Source organism: Amyelois transitella, chromosome 19 (genome assembly GCF_032362555.1).
Source record: "Amyelois transitella isolate CPQ chromosome 19, ilAmyTran1.1, whole genome shotgun sequence".
In the NCBI taxonomy this organism is placed as follows: Eukaryota; Metazoa; Arthropoda; class Insecta; order Lepidoptera; family Pyralidae; genus Amyelois; species Amyelois transitella.
In genome coordinates this window covers 9,897,741-9,911,812 of record NC_083522.1, presented here as the reverse complement: position 1 = coordinate 9,911,812, position 14,072 = coordinate 9,897,741, and the positions used below count along the sequence as shown (strand labels likewise).

At 33.9% G+C, this 14,072-nt stretch overlaps 3 protein-coding genes across 4 annotated transcripts in view; 2 read left to right on the top strand and 1 right to left on the bottom strand.

Annotated features, from left to right (window-relative positions):
* Window positions 1–14,072, top strand: part of LOC106139154 (protein prickle) — a 348,600-nt gene that overhangs the window by 133,600 nt on the left and 200,928 nt on the right. The window lies entirely within an intron of this gene.
* LOC106139157 (general odorant-binding protein 1-like) lies at window positions 289–3,640 on the top strand. The gene is made up of 3 exons (XM_013340541.2): window positions 289–423; window positions 2,821–3,001; window positions 3,459–3,640. The coding sequence occupies exons 1-3, from the start codon at window positions 289–291 to the stop codon at window positions 3,638–3,640; spliced, it is 498 nt and encodes a 165-aa protein (XP_013195995.2).
* Window positions 6,939–8,679, bottom strand: LOC106139155 (general odorant-binding protein 1). The gene is made up of 3 exons (XM_060949559.1): window positions 8,542–8,679; window positions 7,860–8,043; window positions 6,939–7,238 (listed from the first exon to the last, which is right to left on the bottom strand). Exons 1-3 carry the CDS (start codon window positions 8,677–8,679, stop codon window positions 7,048–7,050), a joined length of 513 nt encoding a protein of 170 aa, XP_060805542.1. The 3' UTR covers window positions 6,939–7,047.

Sequence of the window (14,072 nt, the reverse complement as noted above, 5' to 3'; positions counted from 1 at the left end):
TACAGCCATATTGTCCGCCTACATATTTATTACGCAAGACCAGATCTTCAATTAAACATACCATCTAACAGATCACCTTCCAGAAACCCAGTTCAGGTTTTTCTAACTCCACACGCAGAAAATTACACCGTACCAGTCCTAACACATCCCTATAAGCTGTAATTAACAATCACACAATCGTCTAAATAGATGAAACCTCACAATTATCGAGCAATTAAAAACTATTACCGGTTGTATATAAACCTCTTGAAGATGGTCATCGCAGCTTTTTGCTCGCAATGTTCAGAGATGTCACAGCCACGCGTTGTCTCTTTTACTCTTGCGGTATTAGTAGTAGGTGTGAATATGATAGAAGCCTCGCAAGAAACTATGAAGCAAATTACTTCGGGTTTCTTTAAGACTTTGGAGACGTGTAAGCAAGAGGTGAGTTAGATTCTTTAGTTCATGTTGGAGTAATCTAATAACGTTGTTGTTAGACTTGTTAATAAATTATGTCTTAAATGAAGACTTATCTGTTTTTTTTTTCTTCATTAACAACTTCTTTTTGGGTAATATTTTTTTATTAGCAACTTTAATTGAATTTTATTTGTATAGTTTACTTTTTTACTACGCTTTTATATTAGCTTGGGTTGTATGTATGTATGTATGTATGTATGTATGTATGTATGTAACGGAATCTTTGAGCTTAATTTTCACTGATTTCTAAACGTCTGATCAACTTGGAACTTTGCACACGTATCAAGGACCGATGACAATGCAATCTTTTGATAAGAGTTTCTCATTATCCTTATTAAAACTGCCAGGATTAATAAATTCATTTTTAGATCCTTCGTATGAGAGTAAGAGAGACAGAGATAGCACCAGTGCCAGTAATCTCCATACAAGAAACCAAGAAGTTCTGACGTATAATGAGTCAAAAAGAGATGTAATATATTTCCATATAATGTTACTATTAACCTGAGGCTTCTTTATTTCATCGCATTGCTCCATTTAGAATTACCATTAGAAACAATAGTAGAATTAGTAGAATATTTTAAAACAATAAAAAATATATAAGTAATAAAACAAAAGTAATAAATGAAAATTGAATAACTAAATTTACAATAATACAAGAATAAAGTTACTACCTACAGAACTTTGCGATATTTAATACGTATTTAACATATTAATGCAATTCTTGAATTAACATTAGGTATCTTTTGCCTATTTATAATAGCAACACTGTAATACTCGTTTGGAAAATGAGTGACAGTTCAGTTTATTTATGTCAAATAAGTTTTGCAGTAAGTTTTGATTGAATTCGATTCGAACACCTGTAAACTTTCTTTCTGTTGTTTTTTACCGGTGCCTGTGTATTTACCTATTTGCACTTTGTTTTGTGCTGATAACTTGTCGTTATTTGGAGTTTGGAATCTTCCGTTGAGTCCAGCTTTGTTCTTCCGGATATTCGTGTGATTTTATCATCTGAGATTGGACTCTGACTGTGTTTACTGTGTTGTGCAGATATTTTGAGATAGGACTCCTGTAAAAAGTACCTTATTATTTGAGATAGGAGTCCCAAGTTTGTGTTTGTTTTTGTGAAAGACAGATTTTACAACAAAAGTGCCACGATGTCTTCAGATAAACTTTGTTACGTTCCTGGTTGTAAAGGCAGTGGAGGTATGTTTGAAATATTTTTGTTCCTGTATCAATCTGCCTCTTAATCTTGTGGTTTGATTCCTGGAAAGGCCACAATCGAAAATTATTACGTTTGCTGGATAGTCAAAAATATTATCAACAGTGATTTATCACTATAAAATTCTTTTCAATTGGGTTTAACAATCATCATACATATAATATCATCATCATCATCACATATAATCACGTCTATATCCCTTGCGGGGTAGACAGAGCCAACAGTCTTGTAAAGACTGATAGGCCACCTTCAGCTATTTGGCTTTAAGATAGAATTGAGATTCAAATAGTGACAGGTTGCAAGCCCCATCGCCTTAAAAAGAATCATGATGATGAGAATATTATGAGATTTAATCCAATCAGGCCACATATAACTTTAAGAAAGTTAGTTGTGAAAACCTCCGGCGATGGGCGCATGGTTGCGAAAGTCTTTTCTAGTAAGATAGTTATACCAGAAGTGTTAACTTCCAAAAAATAATTGTATAAAAAAACTAAAAAATTACCCGTTTTATTGCAAATCGAACTAAAAAATAGAAAATAAATAATAGTTTAAAAAAAACTAAAAAACTACGCTTTTATTGCTAATCAAACTAAAAAATAGAAAATAAAAATTAATGACAAAGGAATTCAGTAGTAGCAAGTCGAACAATCAGTTATAGTCAGTTGTAGTAGTAATTACCTCGGATTAAAATTATAACAAAATTAAATTTATAAACAAAACAATTTAAATCAGAGTAAAAAGCGTGGGGTGCATTTTACTTCATTTTCATAACTCTCTTGTCATAAATATATGCTAATAGAATGATTTTAATATTTACTACATCAGGCACCCCACGCTTTTTACTCTGATTTTAATTGTTTTGTTTATATATTTAATTTTGTTATAATTTTAATCCGAGGTAATTACTACTACAACTGACTATAACTGATTGTTCGACTTGCTACTACTGAATTCCTTTGTCATTAATTTTTATTTTCTATTTTTTAGTTTGATTAGCAATAAAAGCGTAGTTTTTTAGTTTTTTTTAATTTTTTCATCAACTGTGATAATTTTGGTGAAATAAGCAAAATCTTCGAATAAATCCTTAAATACATTATCTTCTATTTTATTAATCGTAAGTACTACTCCAAATAAATAAATTTCAGCTCCAGCTACCCGACCATATCATCTCGGATCTTTATCATTACTGGAAAGAAGACTACACTCTTCTAAACCGGGACACGGGATGTACCATTTTGTGTATGAGCAAGAAGCTGGACATGGTGGACTCCGAGGGGAAACTTCACCATGGAAATACTCAGGAGTTTGCTCTAAAACACGGGGCTGGTGAGCTGTATAAATTATAAATTGTAAAAAATATGTAAAATTCTTCTCTACTGTATATTTCTTAACCATAATTTGTGAAGGTATTCAGTGCCGTGGATGCAACAGATATGATACTATATCTGTTGCATACTATATAATCTTTACTCATTATATTATTACACACTATAATTGTGAGATTGTTTTTTCGTACTTTGAAAATTTATAGCGAGAATAATTTAAACGGTAACCGTATAACCTCGCAAATGAGCGAACATTACGAATGCGTAAAAGCAATGCAAGTCCTGACTTCCAAAACCAATAATTATCTTAATTTTTAATATGAAAATGTTTGTCTATCAAACCATTATTTTATCAAAATTTGTAAACTCCATTGTTCAGCCATTAAGTCTAATGAATTTCCTATTCGCTTTCAGCTTTTATAAGAACAATTTGTGTAACAAATAACACCAACTTTCAGCCGGTGACGTAGCTTCGAAACTGGTGTCTCTAATTCACGAATGCGAGAAACAGTTCGAAGGCATCCAGGACGAGTGTCTGAGGGTCCTGGAGATCGCCAAGTGTTTCCGCACAGACATCGCGAAGTTGGACTGGGCTCCGAAGATGGACGTGATCATTTCTGAAGTCCTAACTGAAATTTGAATGGTGTTTCTTGAAATAAAGCTTTAGCAGAGCATTAGTGTTTTATTGTAAACCAAGTCCACGATTTAGATTTAAGAGATCTATATTTTTGTAAATTGACGTCCGGTGAAAATGCTGCGGTGTAGTTTGTTCCGCCGCTTCTTCTACACATGCGCTTTGGAAGCGGTAGTAGTTATAATTAGATTTAAGTGATGTGACGTCAATAAGTGATACCTTGTATCCAATTTTGAAAATAAATCTATTCTATTCTATTCTATAAGTAGGTAACCAAAATTAAAAGGGATATAATAATATATACCTACATGAAGTCGCTCTTTCTCTACAAATATACTTCCTTCGATTCATTCGCATTTGTAGCTCTCTTCATGCAAGCTCGACCGTCTAACCTGACCGCCAGGAAATCAATTATAGTTTCATCTCGAAAAAATTTTGATCATCCCAACTGATCAGAACAAAATCATTCCGGTGATAGTACTTCAGCAGGCAAATGTAAAAGAAATGCCGTTAATTTGTATAAAAATAACGCAGTAACCACATATTTCCACTATGTGTTAGTGATTCTGTGCAATATCTATTGCTACTATCAAACTATCGTCTTGCATGCAAGCAGGTGCTAACAAAGGAACCGGAAATTCATACGACACGGCGGCATAAATCCACACACAATGATGCTCGTTAATTTACACCTACTATCGGAGCATCAGGCTCGATTAGAGAGGTTCACACTGTTCGATGTCACTCGACTTGTCACTGGAACGAGATAAGGCGAGTGATATCGATTAGCAGGCAGACGCATTTGATAATTTTATTACAGATATTTGAGCTAGTTTGGTTTGTACTGAACGGTATTTTGTAAACTTAGGTTATTAATTAAGCTGTTCGAACATAGCGGACGAGGATAGACTTAACCACAGATAAATTCGCTTCTATTGAGTAAAATTTTGAGTTAAAATCGCTAGAATGAGATATCACCAATGTTGCGTGTAGAATGTAGTTTGTTTGTTTGTAATATCTTTATTGCATAGAAATTAACACAGTAACAAGAACATAGTTATAAGAAACAAATAACTTGCAATGGCAGACTTATCCCATGAAGGGATCTCTTCCAGTCAACCGGCAAACAATAAAGGAACATAGTAATTTGCTTATAAAGGGAATTTCGCTATTAAGGGTATATATACAGACCTACCTACCTACAGAAATATACCCTACCCTACAGAAAATTTCTGATATATTTAAATTATCAGGTTTTAATTCATCTTCATGACGATTTTGCCAGTCTTCTCGCCTCCAGCTACTCGCCAATTCTGAACCTCCTATTCTGACTGGAACCAAGACTGACGAAGCCACGATTGTTCTGTCACCGTAATGGCTCCATGCTGGAGTTATGGCACAATTACCTGGAGATTTAAGGGATGGATCAAAGGACCTTTACCCTGGCTTTGGAGTGTGATAATCAAGTGCTTTGTGGGAGTAGATAGAAGATAAGCTGATTGATTTAATCATTGTCAAGGTGGCGATCGCTCGAAAAAGACAGTGCGAGCTATTAACCATTTATGTGGACTTTTGTGGAAGGTTTTCAGCTATCAGATTGTGCTAATCAGTTGAACAAGGAATTCTATCTCCGTAGTGTAGTATGCTAATTAGCTGAAAATTGTCTTCTGTGGAATAGTGATTGTGTATTCGGATCTGAGCCAGGTACCAGGTCCGCTTGGGTTATGATGAATGAGCAATTTGTACCAATTGGCATTATCTATATTTATTTTGTATCCTTGAGTTATTATCTTTCATTTATTAGTCTCAAACTTACTTTCGGCAGTGTAAAAGAGACAGTTGTGATATTATTTTCCTTCAAAAGAGTGCACCGGCTAAGAAATATTTCTGAGAGTCTAATTAACATGAAAATAGGATTTCCATCTCCTGTGATATGTTTGTCAATGAAGCGACTGAGCTTTATTCAGACGAAATAAAAAGGAAGGTAACATCTGCTCTCAATCGGAGAACCAATATCAATAAAGGGAACGTGCTGGATGACGTCACGTCCCAGGACACAGGTGCGGGGATTTAACTGGATGTTTCCCATTGTGTTAAAGTACACAACTCAATGTGCACGGATTTAGGAGGGGACGGAGCGGGCGTTTTTTGTTTTGACATTACTGGTAACGATACAGTTATTGGTGATCAAATGATATTTCGACAATAACTGCTATGCTAAATTGCAGGTAATGAAAATAGGTATACAATAATATAGCCTCCGTCAAAGCTAAGATTGTCGTAGTAAAGAGTGACATACGCAAAACTCGTCAACATTTTTTTGTTGTTGTATTTTTGCGTTTAAAAAATATTTTAAAGTTTTGATATGCATATTTCAGAGTTACTAGAAAAACGAACATAAAAATTATTGAAGCAGTTTAAGGTTTATGTTTTTAACTGATTATATTAAGTAGGAAGTATGACGATGATTAAACTTAAATTCTTTAAAATAAGAAAATTTTTCACACACACACACTTATTACATTTTATCCCTTGCGCATAGTCTACCTCTACATTATATAAACCTTTGTAAGATTTTCATTTAATGACAAATTAAAACCGATTAAAATTTAATTGAAATGCTAATTAAAAGAACGATACAATTAAACCATTTTTATTGATGTACACACGTTACCTTAAAAATAAAACAAGATAAAATTTTACTCTAAGGCGCTGAGGATTTGGGAGAAGTTAATTTACTATTAAAATCGTTGTCCGTTTAACAAAGCCAAGTTATCAAACCTCCGGGGTTCATTCTACTTTCTTCCAAAACAAACCCATTTTATGATCATACAAAATCTTTATCACGATGAAAACTATACTGATCCTATATATTCTCTTGCCTTTGCCGTCGAATTTTATAAAACAGCTTTTCAACTTGAACATGAATTTGCTCAAAACATTTACTGTTGTCAGTGGAATGAAATGAAGAAGCTTTGAGTTTTCTTTCGCGAAATATAGATTACGTCAATATACAAAAGAAAGAAATCTCTGAAAATATTAGAAAATATAGAATGTAAATATTAACAGTTCTTTGTCAGTAAGTATAACTACTTTCACACTTTTTTTACTTTGATTATTAAGCTTGATGTTGCTTCAAAATAGGAACTTTTAGAATGTAAAGCTTACACTGTACCTCCACTATTACTATTTACATTAAGTTCTACAATGACAGAATTTATGAAACAAGATTTCACTCCACTGATATAAGGATTGATTATTTATAACTCCAAATTGTTCTTTCCCTGTTAATTCTTACATACCAACTTATCCTTCACAATACCTTTCATATCTGATGTTACAAATATCACGATCAAATCCAATACTTCCTTATCTTATACCCTTCCGAACCCATCGTATTTGTCTTTCTTTATTTACGATGATGAAGCCTCCGCCATAATTTCTTCCAGAACTACCTCCATGTCGGGAGCCCACTTAAGGCCGTGAATCTTGGTACGGAAGCATTTAGCCACGTCCAGGGTGCGGGCGCAGTGGTCGCTGTTGTCTGCGTACTGCTTCTCGCAGTCGTGGATCATGGTCACCAGTTGCTTGGCCAACTCGTCATCTGCAATTGGAATACATGACTTGCTTATTTTGACGTTTGAATTTGAATTGGAATACAATGCTTGCTTATTTTGACGTTTGAATTTGAATTGGAATACATTGCTTGCTTATTTTGACGTTTGAATTTGAATTGGAATACATTGCTTGCTTATTTTGACGTTTGAATTTGAATTGGAATACATTGCTTGCTTATTTTGACGTTTGAATTTGAATTGGAATACATTGCTTGCTTATTTTGACGTTTGAATTTTAATTGGAATACATTGCTTGCTTATTTTGTCCAAGCTGATCCTATTGATCATTATTAGATACAGTTTTGAGAATGAAATGGATTGATTGTGTTTCTGTTAAAAAAAGTAAAGTAAAAACATACATACATACATTTAGTCACGTCTATATCTCTTGCGAGGTGCACAGAGCCAACTGAAGGTAAGGCTTTATGATAATAGTTGAGATTCAAATAGTGACAGGTTGTTAGCCCGTCGCCTACAAGAGGAATCCCAGGTGTATAAGCCTTAGTCGCATTTTACGACATCCATGGGAAAGATATGGAGTGGTACGATTCTAAAGTGCCGGAAATGACACGACACGTAAAGTAATGAACTAGATAATATCAACATACCAGCACCATGTTGCTTGGCAAAGTCATGCGCATTGGCATGATGCATCTTGTACTCGTCCACTTGGATCAGGTCCAGCTTGGCGGCCATGCACATGATGACGCAGCCCAGCTCGCGGTTGATCAGCTGGTATTCCTCCTTCCAGAAGTTGTATAGGTCTTGCAATATGTTATCTCCGACGTTCAACTGAGGATGAGGTAGACTTATTAGCTTACGAGCTTATTAGAGAGTCCATAAGTCGCATTATTACCATTGGGACTTCTAGATTTCGGGATGAGGGTTTTGAACTTGGACTCTTTAGACATTTATCTAGACCTGTCCTTAGAATCTAATGCCTATATCTAATGTCTTTTAAAATAGAAATCAAACAATAAAACATCAATATTTACCTCAAGACTCATTCGAAAGTGTTGTGAATATAAATTTTCAGAATACCTTACGGATTTGTCAATTTTACAATGTTTTCCTATGGATTTTGTAAAAGGTGACTAAAGGTTTAGCTTATAAACTTGGTATTTTCCTTTAAGGCGATGTGCTAGCAACCTGTCACTATTTGAATCTGAATTCTATCATTAAGTCAATTAGCTGAACGTGGCCTACAAGTACTCGGCCTCAACGCTTATTAGATTTTATTAGACTTATGGCATTATGGGCGATGTCAAATATTATGTTTTCAAAACTTACTTCATTCTTACACTGCTCGACAGTTTTGGAGAAGCTTGCAGTCATCTTGTGAAGCACCTCCTGAGAAGAATGTATTGTTTGAAAGCAAAACAATCCTAACACGCACACGACAAGTGGCCATCTTAACGCGGCCGCCATTTTGTCAAAGATTACACAGAAATAATGCTGCAACATTTTATACACTTTTTTAACTTTGAAATTGTACGTTGCCAACAAAGTCATTTGTAATGTTTTGATTACAAGTTGTCAACTTGTGATTAGATGTTTTAATGATGGTTCTAAAGTGTCAATTCTCTTGTAAATGAAAGACTTTGTAGTTAATTGTAGGGGGTGATCGGTTATTAATTTACTTGGAGGTAATTTTGACTTCCTCCCGAAGAAGGGAACAGGGTCGCAGTGTCATATCATATTTCATTTTGTTCTGGTTAGATAAAGTTGAACTGGAATTATGTTAATACGTTAAAATTTCTTCGTATATCAAAGCATAGAAAATTTTAAACGAAAAGAAAATTCGTATTACACTTATGTACTTACATAGTGATGAAAATCACTCAAATCACAAACAAATGATAATAAAAATTCCACGAGAGCGAATACTGGACAGAAGAATTATTGGCCAAAAAACAATGCAACACGAACCTAACACTGATACATACCATGCAAATCTGCTTCACTCCGAACGACAGATGCCTAACAGAAATTTATTGGGCAATTAATCTCTCTAATTCTCTACACTGCTGAGAGTTAGCTCGGAATTAGCTCAAACGACTGATCTGGGAGACTGGGAGGCGAAGGATTACTCTTCATTATGTGTCTGGAGGGGTGTCACTTTTGATGTATATGTTGTGTGCACCCACCCTTTGACGTCTAATATGTTGTATACTCTCTGCAAGTTAATAAGTTTAACAGAAAATATGTGTTTGCTTGTTTTTATGAATTACAAAATTGTAATTAAACAAGAGTCCTCTCCGATCTGAAGGGAGAATTCTTATTGATATCTGGGTGACAAGCAGAATCAAAAGTAATAAACATTATAAAGTGATCAATTTTAAAAATTAGAATTTTGTCGGTACCTTCTAAGATATTTTTGGGACTTTGTATTCTAATACAAAAAGATACTTAGATCAATTTCTTTGTCTACTAATTTCTGTACTGTCGATAAAATGTCTTATACCTATATGTTTTTTTTCTTTATTTTCAGGTAAAATTGTCTCACACACTCAGCAGCGTCGGTTTTTAAATTCTGATGTTTTGTAAGTTCATGCATTCTTCTATTAAAATAACATATTATTTTATATCTATTAGAACGATATGAAGAACTATAAGAGAAACCTTTATTCCCAAATGTTATCATTTTGACAAAATGTGTTACCTAAATACCTGACTGCGAAGGAAGGCAAGGTAAGGCAAAAATGCTCATTTATCTCCTGAGCGGCTGAACGGTTTGCATAACTGATGTACATGTATCGTTAGATTTGTCATAATAGCTTGTTTTTTTTTGATGGTGATGTGAGAAAGGCGGGTTTTTTTTAATTAATACATACCTACATACATACATATGGTCACGTCTATATCCCTTGCGGGGTAGACAGAGCTAACAGTCTTGAAAAATCTGAATGGCCACGTTCAGCTATTTGGCTTAATGATAGAATTGAGATTCAAATAGTGACAGGTTGCCAGCCCATCGCCTAAAAAAGAATCCTAAGTTTGAAAGCCTATCCCTTAGTCGCTTTTTACGACATCCATGGGAAAGAGATGGAGTGATTCTATTCTTTTTTTGTATTGGTGCCGGGAACCGCACGGCACTTTTAATTAATATTTTAATATAACACAAACCTCTTAGTTCTTCTATGTAGCAAAATTTAAGTAAGTAATCTTATCTCGCTGATATATCTGCAACAATCAGGGTTAGTCCTGAAGAAACCCGGGATTAGCGACATGAGTGTCCACCTGGAGATCCCGTGTAATCCCGGCTGGAACATCTGGGCGCAACGAGCCTTGTCTGATGCTGACTGATAACCGTCATTTGTAGACTGTAGACATAGTGTAGAACTTGGAGTGGGTTAGAAGTGACGGCTTTTTTGTTAAAAAATAGACTTTTACTGAATGTAGAAATTTTGTAATAAATAACAGCTTGTTAATAAACTTGAAGGTTTAATCTTTCTATATGACAAAATTCAATTCTTGAAATTATCGCAATGAAATATTTTGTTATACTTACTTATACCTATAAGTAAGTATTGCGATGATTGCTTAATATTTAACATCTTTTATTATCAAATCAAAATATCGGTTAAATACTGAACCTATGTATATGTATATGTGAACTGAAACATTAGATATATCCACAATTTTATTTAATTTTTTTTTAATATGTCAGTAACAAAGTTCATTCAATTAATAATAATAGTATACGTACAATTTTTTTAAACATCTATAATAAACCTTTATATACTTTGTCCTGAATTTTTCACAACTCTGGGCAGTCGTGAAAAAACATCAAAGTGCCATGTCTACCAATTCTTAAGACAAAACTTAACATCTTAAGATGTGTATCTCCAAGTGGCCATCTGACCTCGCGGAGGGTCAAAATGACCGGGGCACAACCCGGGAGAGCCCTGGATTACCATCGACGGTACCGGCCCCGGGGCGATTTGAATCTATCCAGTTTTGAACAACATTGGCTTATCGTTTATGTTTCGGTTAGTTTCCCGTTTGGACCCTTTGCAGTGCTAAATCACTTATATTGGACAAGCTGGTTGGTAGTAAGATTTCTGCGTCTTCTATAGTGGTTAAAGATAAATTGAGATTGTTATTTGAATCCACGTATCTATCGATATTTTTCATCTGGATGAAGAAAAAATGTGTTATATAGCTGTTTTTTGCACAAATCGTACGAATTAGTGAAAGGGTTGTATTAACTTATAACTTATTTTCTAAAAGTTTATGGCAAAAATATATAATTTATGTTCTGGCCTAGCTAGCACTTGTCGCCAGAAAAAATTGTTTAAATTTAGAAAATATTTTTTTATATTGTGCAAAGAATACAAACACAAAATACGTCAATTGTATAGCGCACTGGCCACTAAGAAAAAAAGTAAATATTTAATTGAAGAAAATAGACATTTCTTTTGTTTATTTTCATAATGATTGTCATGGATTAGAATTACGATATTTTTACGTTTTAAGTTTTTACAATATATTTTTATTTTGATTTACCAACATGTAGTTTATTTTTTTTTTATTTCGCCATAATCTTTAAACAATATAAATAAGAGGAAAGACGCCATAACTCACCAATGTTACAATTCCAGAACTAGTAACATTGCAAAGTAACTTGGTAATTAAACGAGAATTGCCTATTAATCAAATGCTATCGGCAACTTGGGGATTTATTACCGGCTGTGCCTGACAGTGCGCCATGAATCAGGCGAAATGCAATAAAGTTATGAATTACATTCGCTAATAAATAATAATACTGTAAAATTATCGACCATACGTGTAAATATGTTATTCGTTGATTTATTATGGCGTCTCGATGATGAAGACGGTGTTTCAACTGCAATGTTGCAGCAAATATATTTGCTCTTCGTTCGTGGCAGGCGCACCAGAACATCTTGGGATGAAACCGAAATGCCTTTTCGCTTAAAAAAAGCATTCTAATCTATAATTAGTAGACAACGTGCATTCGTCCATGATTTAGATTTAAGAGATCCATATTTGTAAATTGACCTCCGGTGAAAATGCTGCAGCGTTGTTTGTTCCGCCATTTTTTCTACACATGCGCTTTGGTCGGAAGCGGTACTTAGTTGATATAATTATGTGTCCATAGGTATCCATAAGATACCTTGTATCCAATTTTTGAAAATAAATCTATTGTTCCTTTTCTATTAGGAATTGGATAAAAACATGAAACATCTAGCCAAATTATTTTCCAAAGCATATTTATTTACTTTTCTATATAAATTTAATATTAAAAGTATTGAGTAATCTTTCTCGTGGATGTCGGAAAAGACGGTTAAGGAAATACATGTACAAGTTTTTATGCTGGTCTGTTATAAAGAAAGACATAGTTTGTGCTGTCAAGTCAAACTTGTGATTCTTCTTAAAGGCTACCAACCTGTCAAACTAAATGTAAATGTTATGACAACCAACTGAACATTTCATCGGGTCACGATACTGTTGGATCTGTCTACCCTGTTAGGTAGCTTAGTTATAGTAAGTATGTGAATGTGAATAAATCATAATATATTCTCAATTTTCGTATCAATTGTTCTTATGTCGACTGTCACAATAAATTTTTAGCTGCAATGTAGTAAGGTATGGTACTCATTTTGAGCTTAGTAAAAATGAAACAGCAGTAACATCGACAAGATAATTCCGCGCATGCTGCCTCTACATAAATCAGTAGAAACAGCCATAACGGCCGATGGCAATGCACCCTGTAATAGTGCACTTTAATTTGTTGCGTCCGATAATGCGATAAAGCGCTGCGCGGACGAAAAATGACCTTTTTAAATTGGCGGCCGCGGTCAGCTGATTTATATTATAGGCGTTTTGTTTTAACAGAAAATAAAAATTGTATGGGAACATAGTTTTATGGTGATTTTTTTTTTATGAAAACGGTGTAGGTTTATGGTGGATAATGATATCCTGAACTGCGTTTTGGTTTATTCGTCACAAAAATGCAATGTTTTATTGAACTTATATTTTTAAACAAATTAGTGTGATCATATTAATTTTAATCAAAAATAATTTAATATTTTTAATTAATTTAATTTAATATTTATAATCTAAATAATTTGCACTTATTGTAAAAACCGTAAACTCTTATAAAAAAAAGATTACAAGTTTTATAAATTTTAATTATAGGGAAATACTGTTATAATAACGCTCTCAAGAATAACTTTGAATAGGTACTGAAACCGATATAATGTTTTTACAAACGAACAATAAGTAAACTAACAACATATAACGAGAAGAAACTAATACATATTATAAAATTTACTTAATAATTAACAATACAAAAAATAAAACATACAGTACCTACATCTGCTATGTGGTGCCTAACATTAGTTGACTAGGGAGTTAAACTAAGTTCGAACTTTCCCTGTATACCAAATGAGTCTAATTTACATGTTAGGTCTTCCAGTTCTCAGAAACCAGTTAGTGCCAGTGCTAACATGCACTAAGCTAAACATATAGGTATGTTTGTGTGTGAAGGTACTTACTGAGTACCTACTGACTGGTTCTAATGCCACTTTCAAAAAGAGACCTCTAAAGTTATAGATAGGTGATAATATCACCTGGGTGATCAAATTCCACATTTTTGTATCCTGAAATCACCTGATGGCAAATCACCTGGGTGATCAAAATCCACAAGATTCTAAAATACTAAATAGGCGCTGTCTACCCCGCAAGGTATACAGACGTGTATGTGTGTATGTATGTACAACAATGGACAAAGCTGAGTAGGTATACCTTCAGTGATGTAAGTCCTTAAATTCGAGTATACCTACCTACCAAGCTCT

Excerpts from the sequence above, each read along its gene's own strand:
- LOC106139155 (XM_060949559.1), bottom strand. The coding sequence starts at position 8,679 with ATGGCGGCCGCGTTAAGATGGCCACTTGTCGTGTGCGTGTTAGGATTG. Across the intron at positions 8,044-8,541 it reads TCGAGCAGTGTAAGAATGAA|TTGAACGTCGGAGATAACAT; the intron begins GTAAGTTTTGAA and ends CCTCATCCTCAG. Across the intron at positions 7,239-7,859 it reads TGCCAAGCAACATGGTGCTG|ATGACGAGTTGGCCAAGCAA; the intron begins GTATGTTGATAT and ends TTCCAATTGCAG.
- LOC106139157 (XM_013340541.2), top strand. The coding sequence starts at position 289 with ATGTCACAGCCACGCGTTGTCTCTTTTACTCTTGCGGTATTAGTAGTA. Across the intron at positions 424-2,820 it reads TGGAGACGTGTAAGCAAGAG|CTCCAGCTACCCGACCATAT; the intron begins GTGAGTTAGATT and ends AATAAATTTCAG. Across the intron at positions 3,002-3,458 it reads TGCTCTAAAACACGGGGCTG|CCGGTGACGTAGCTTCGAAA; the intron begins GTGAGCTGTATA and ends ACCAACTTTCAG.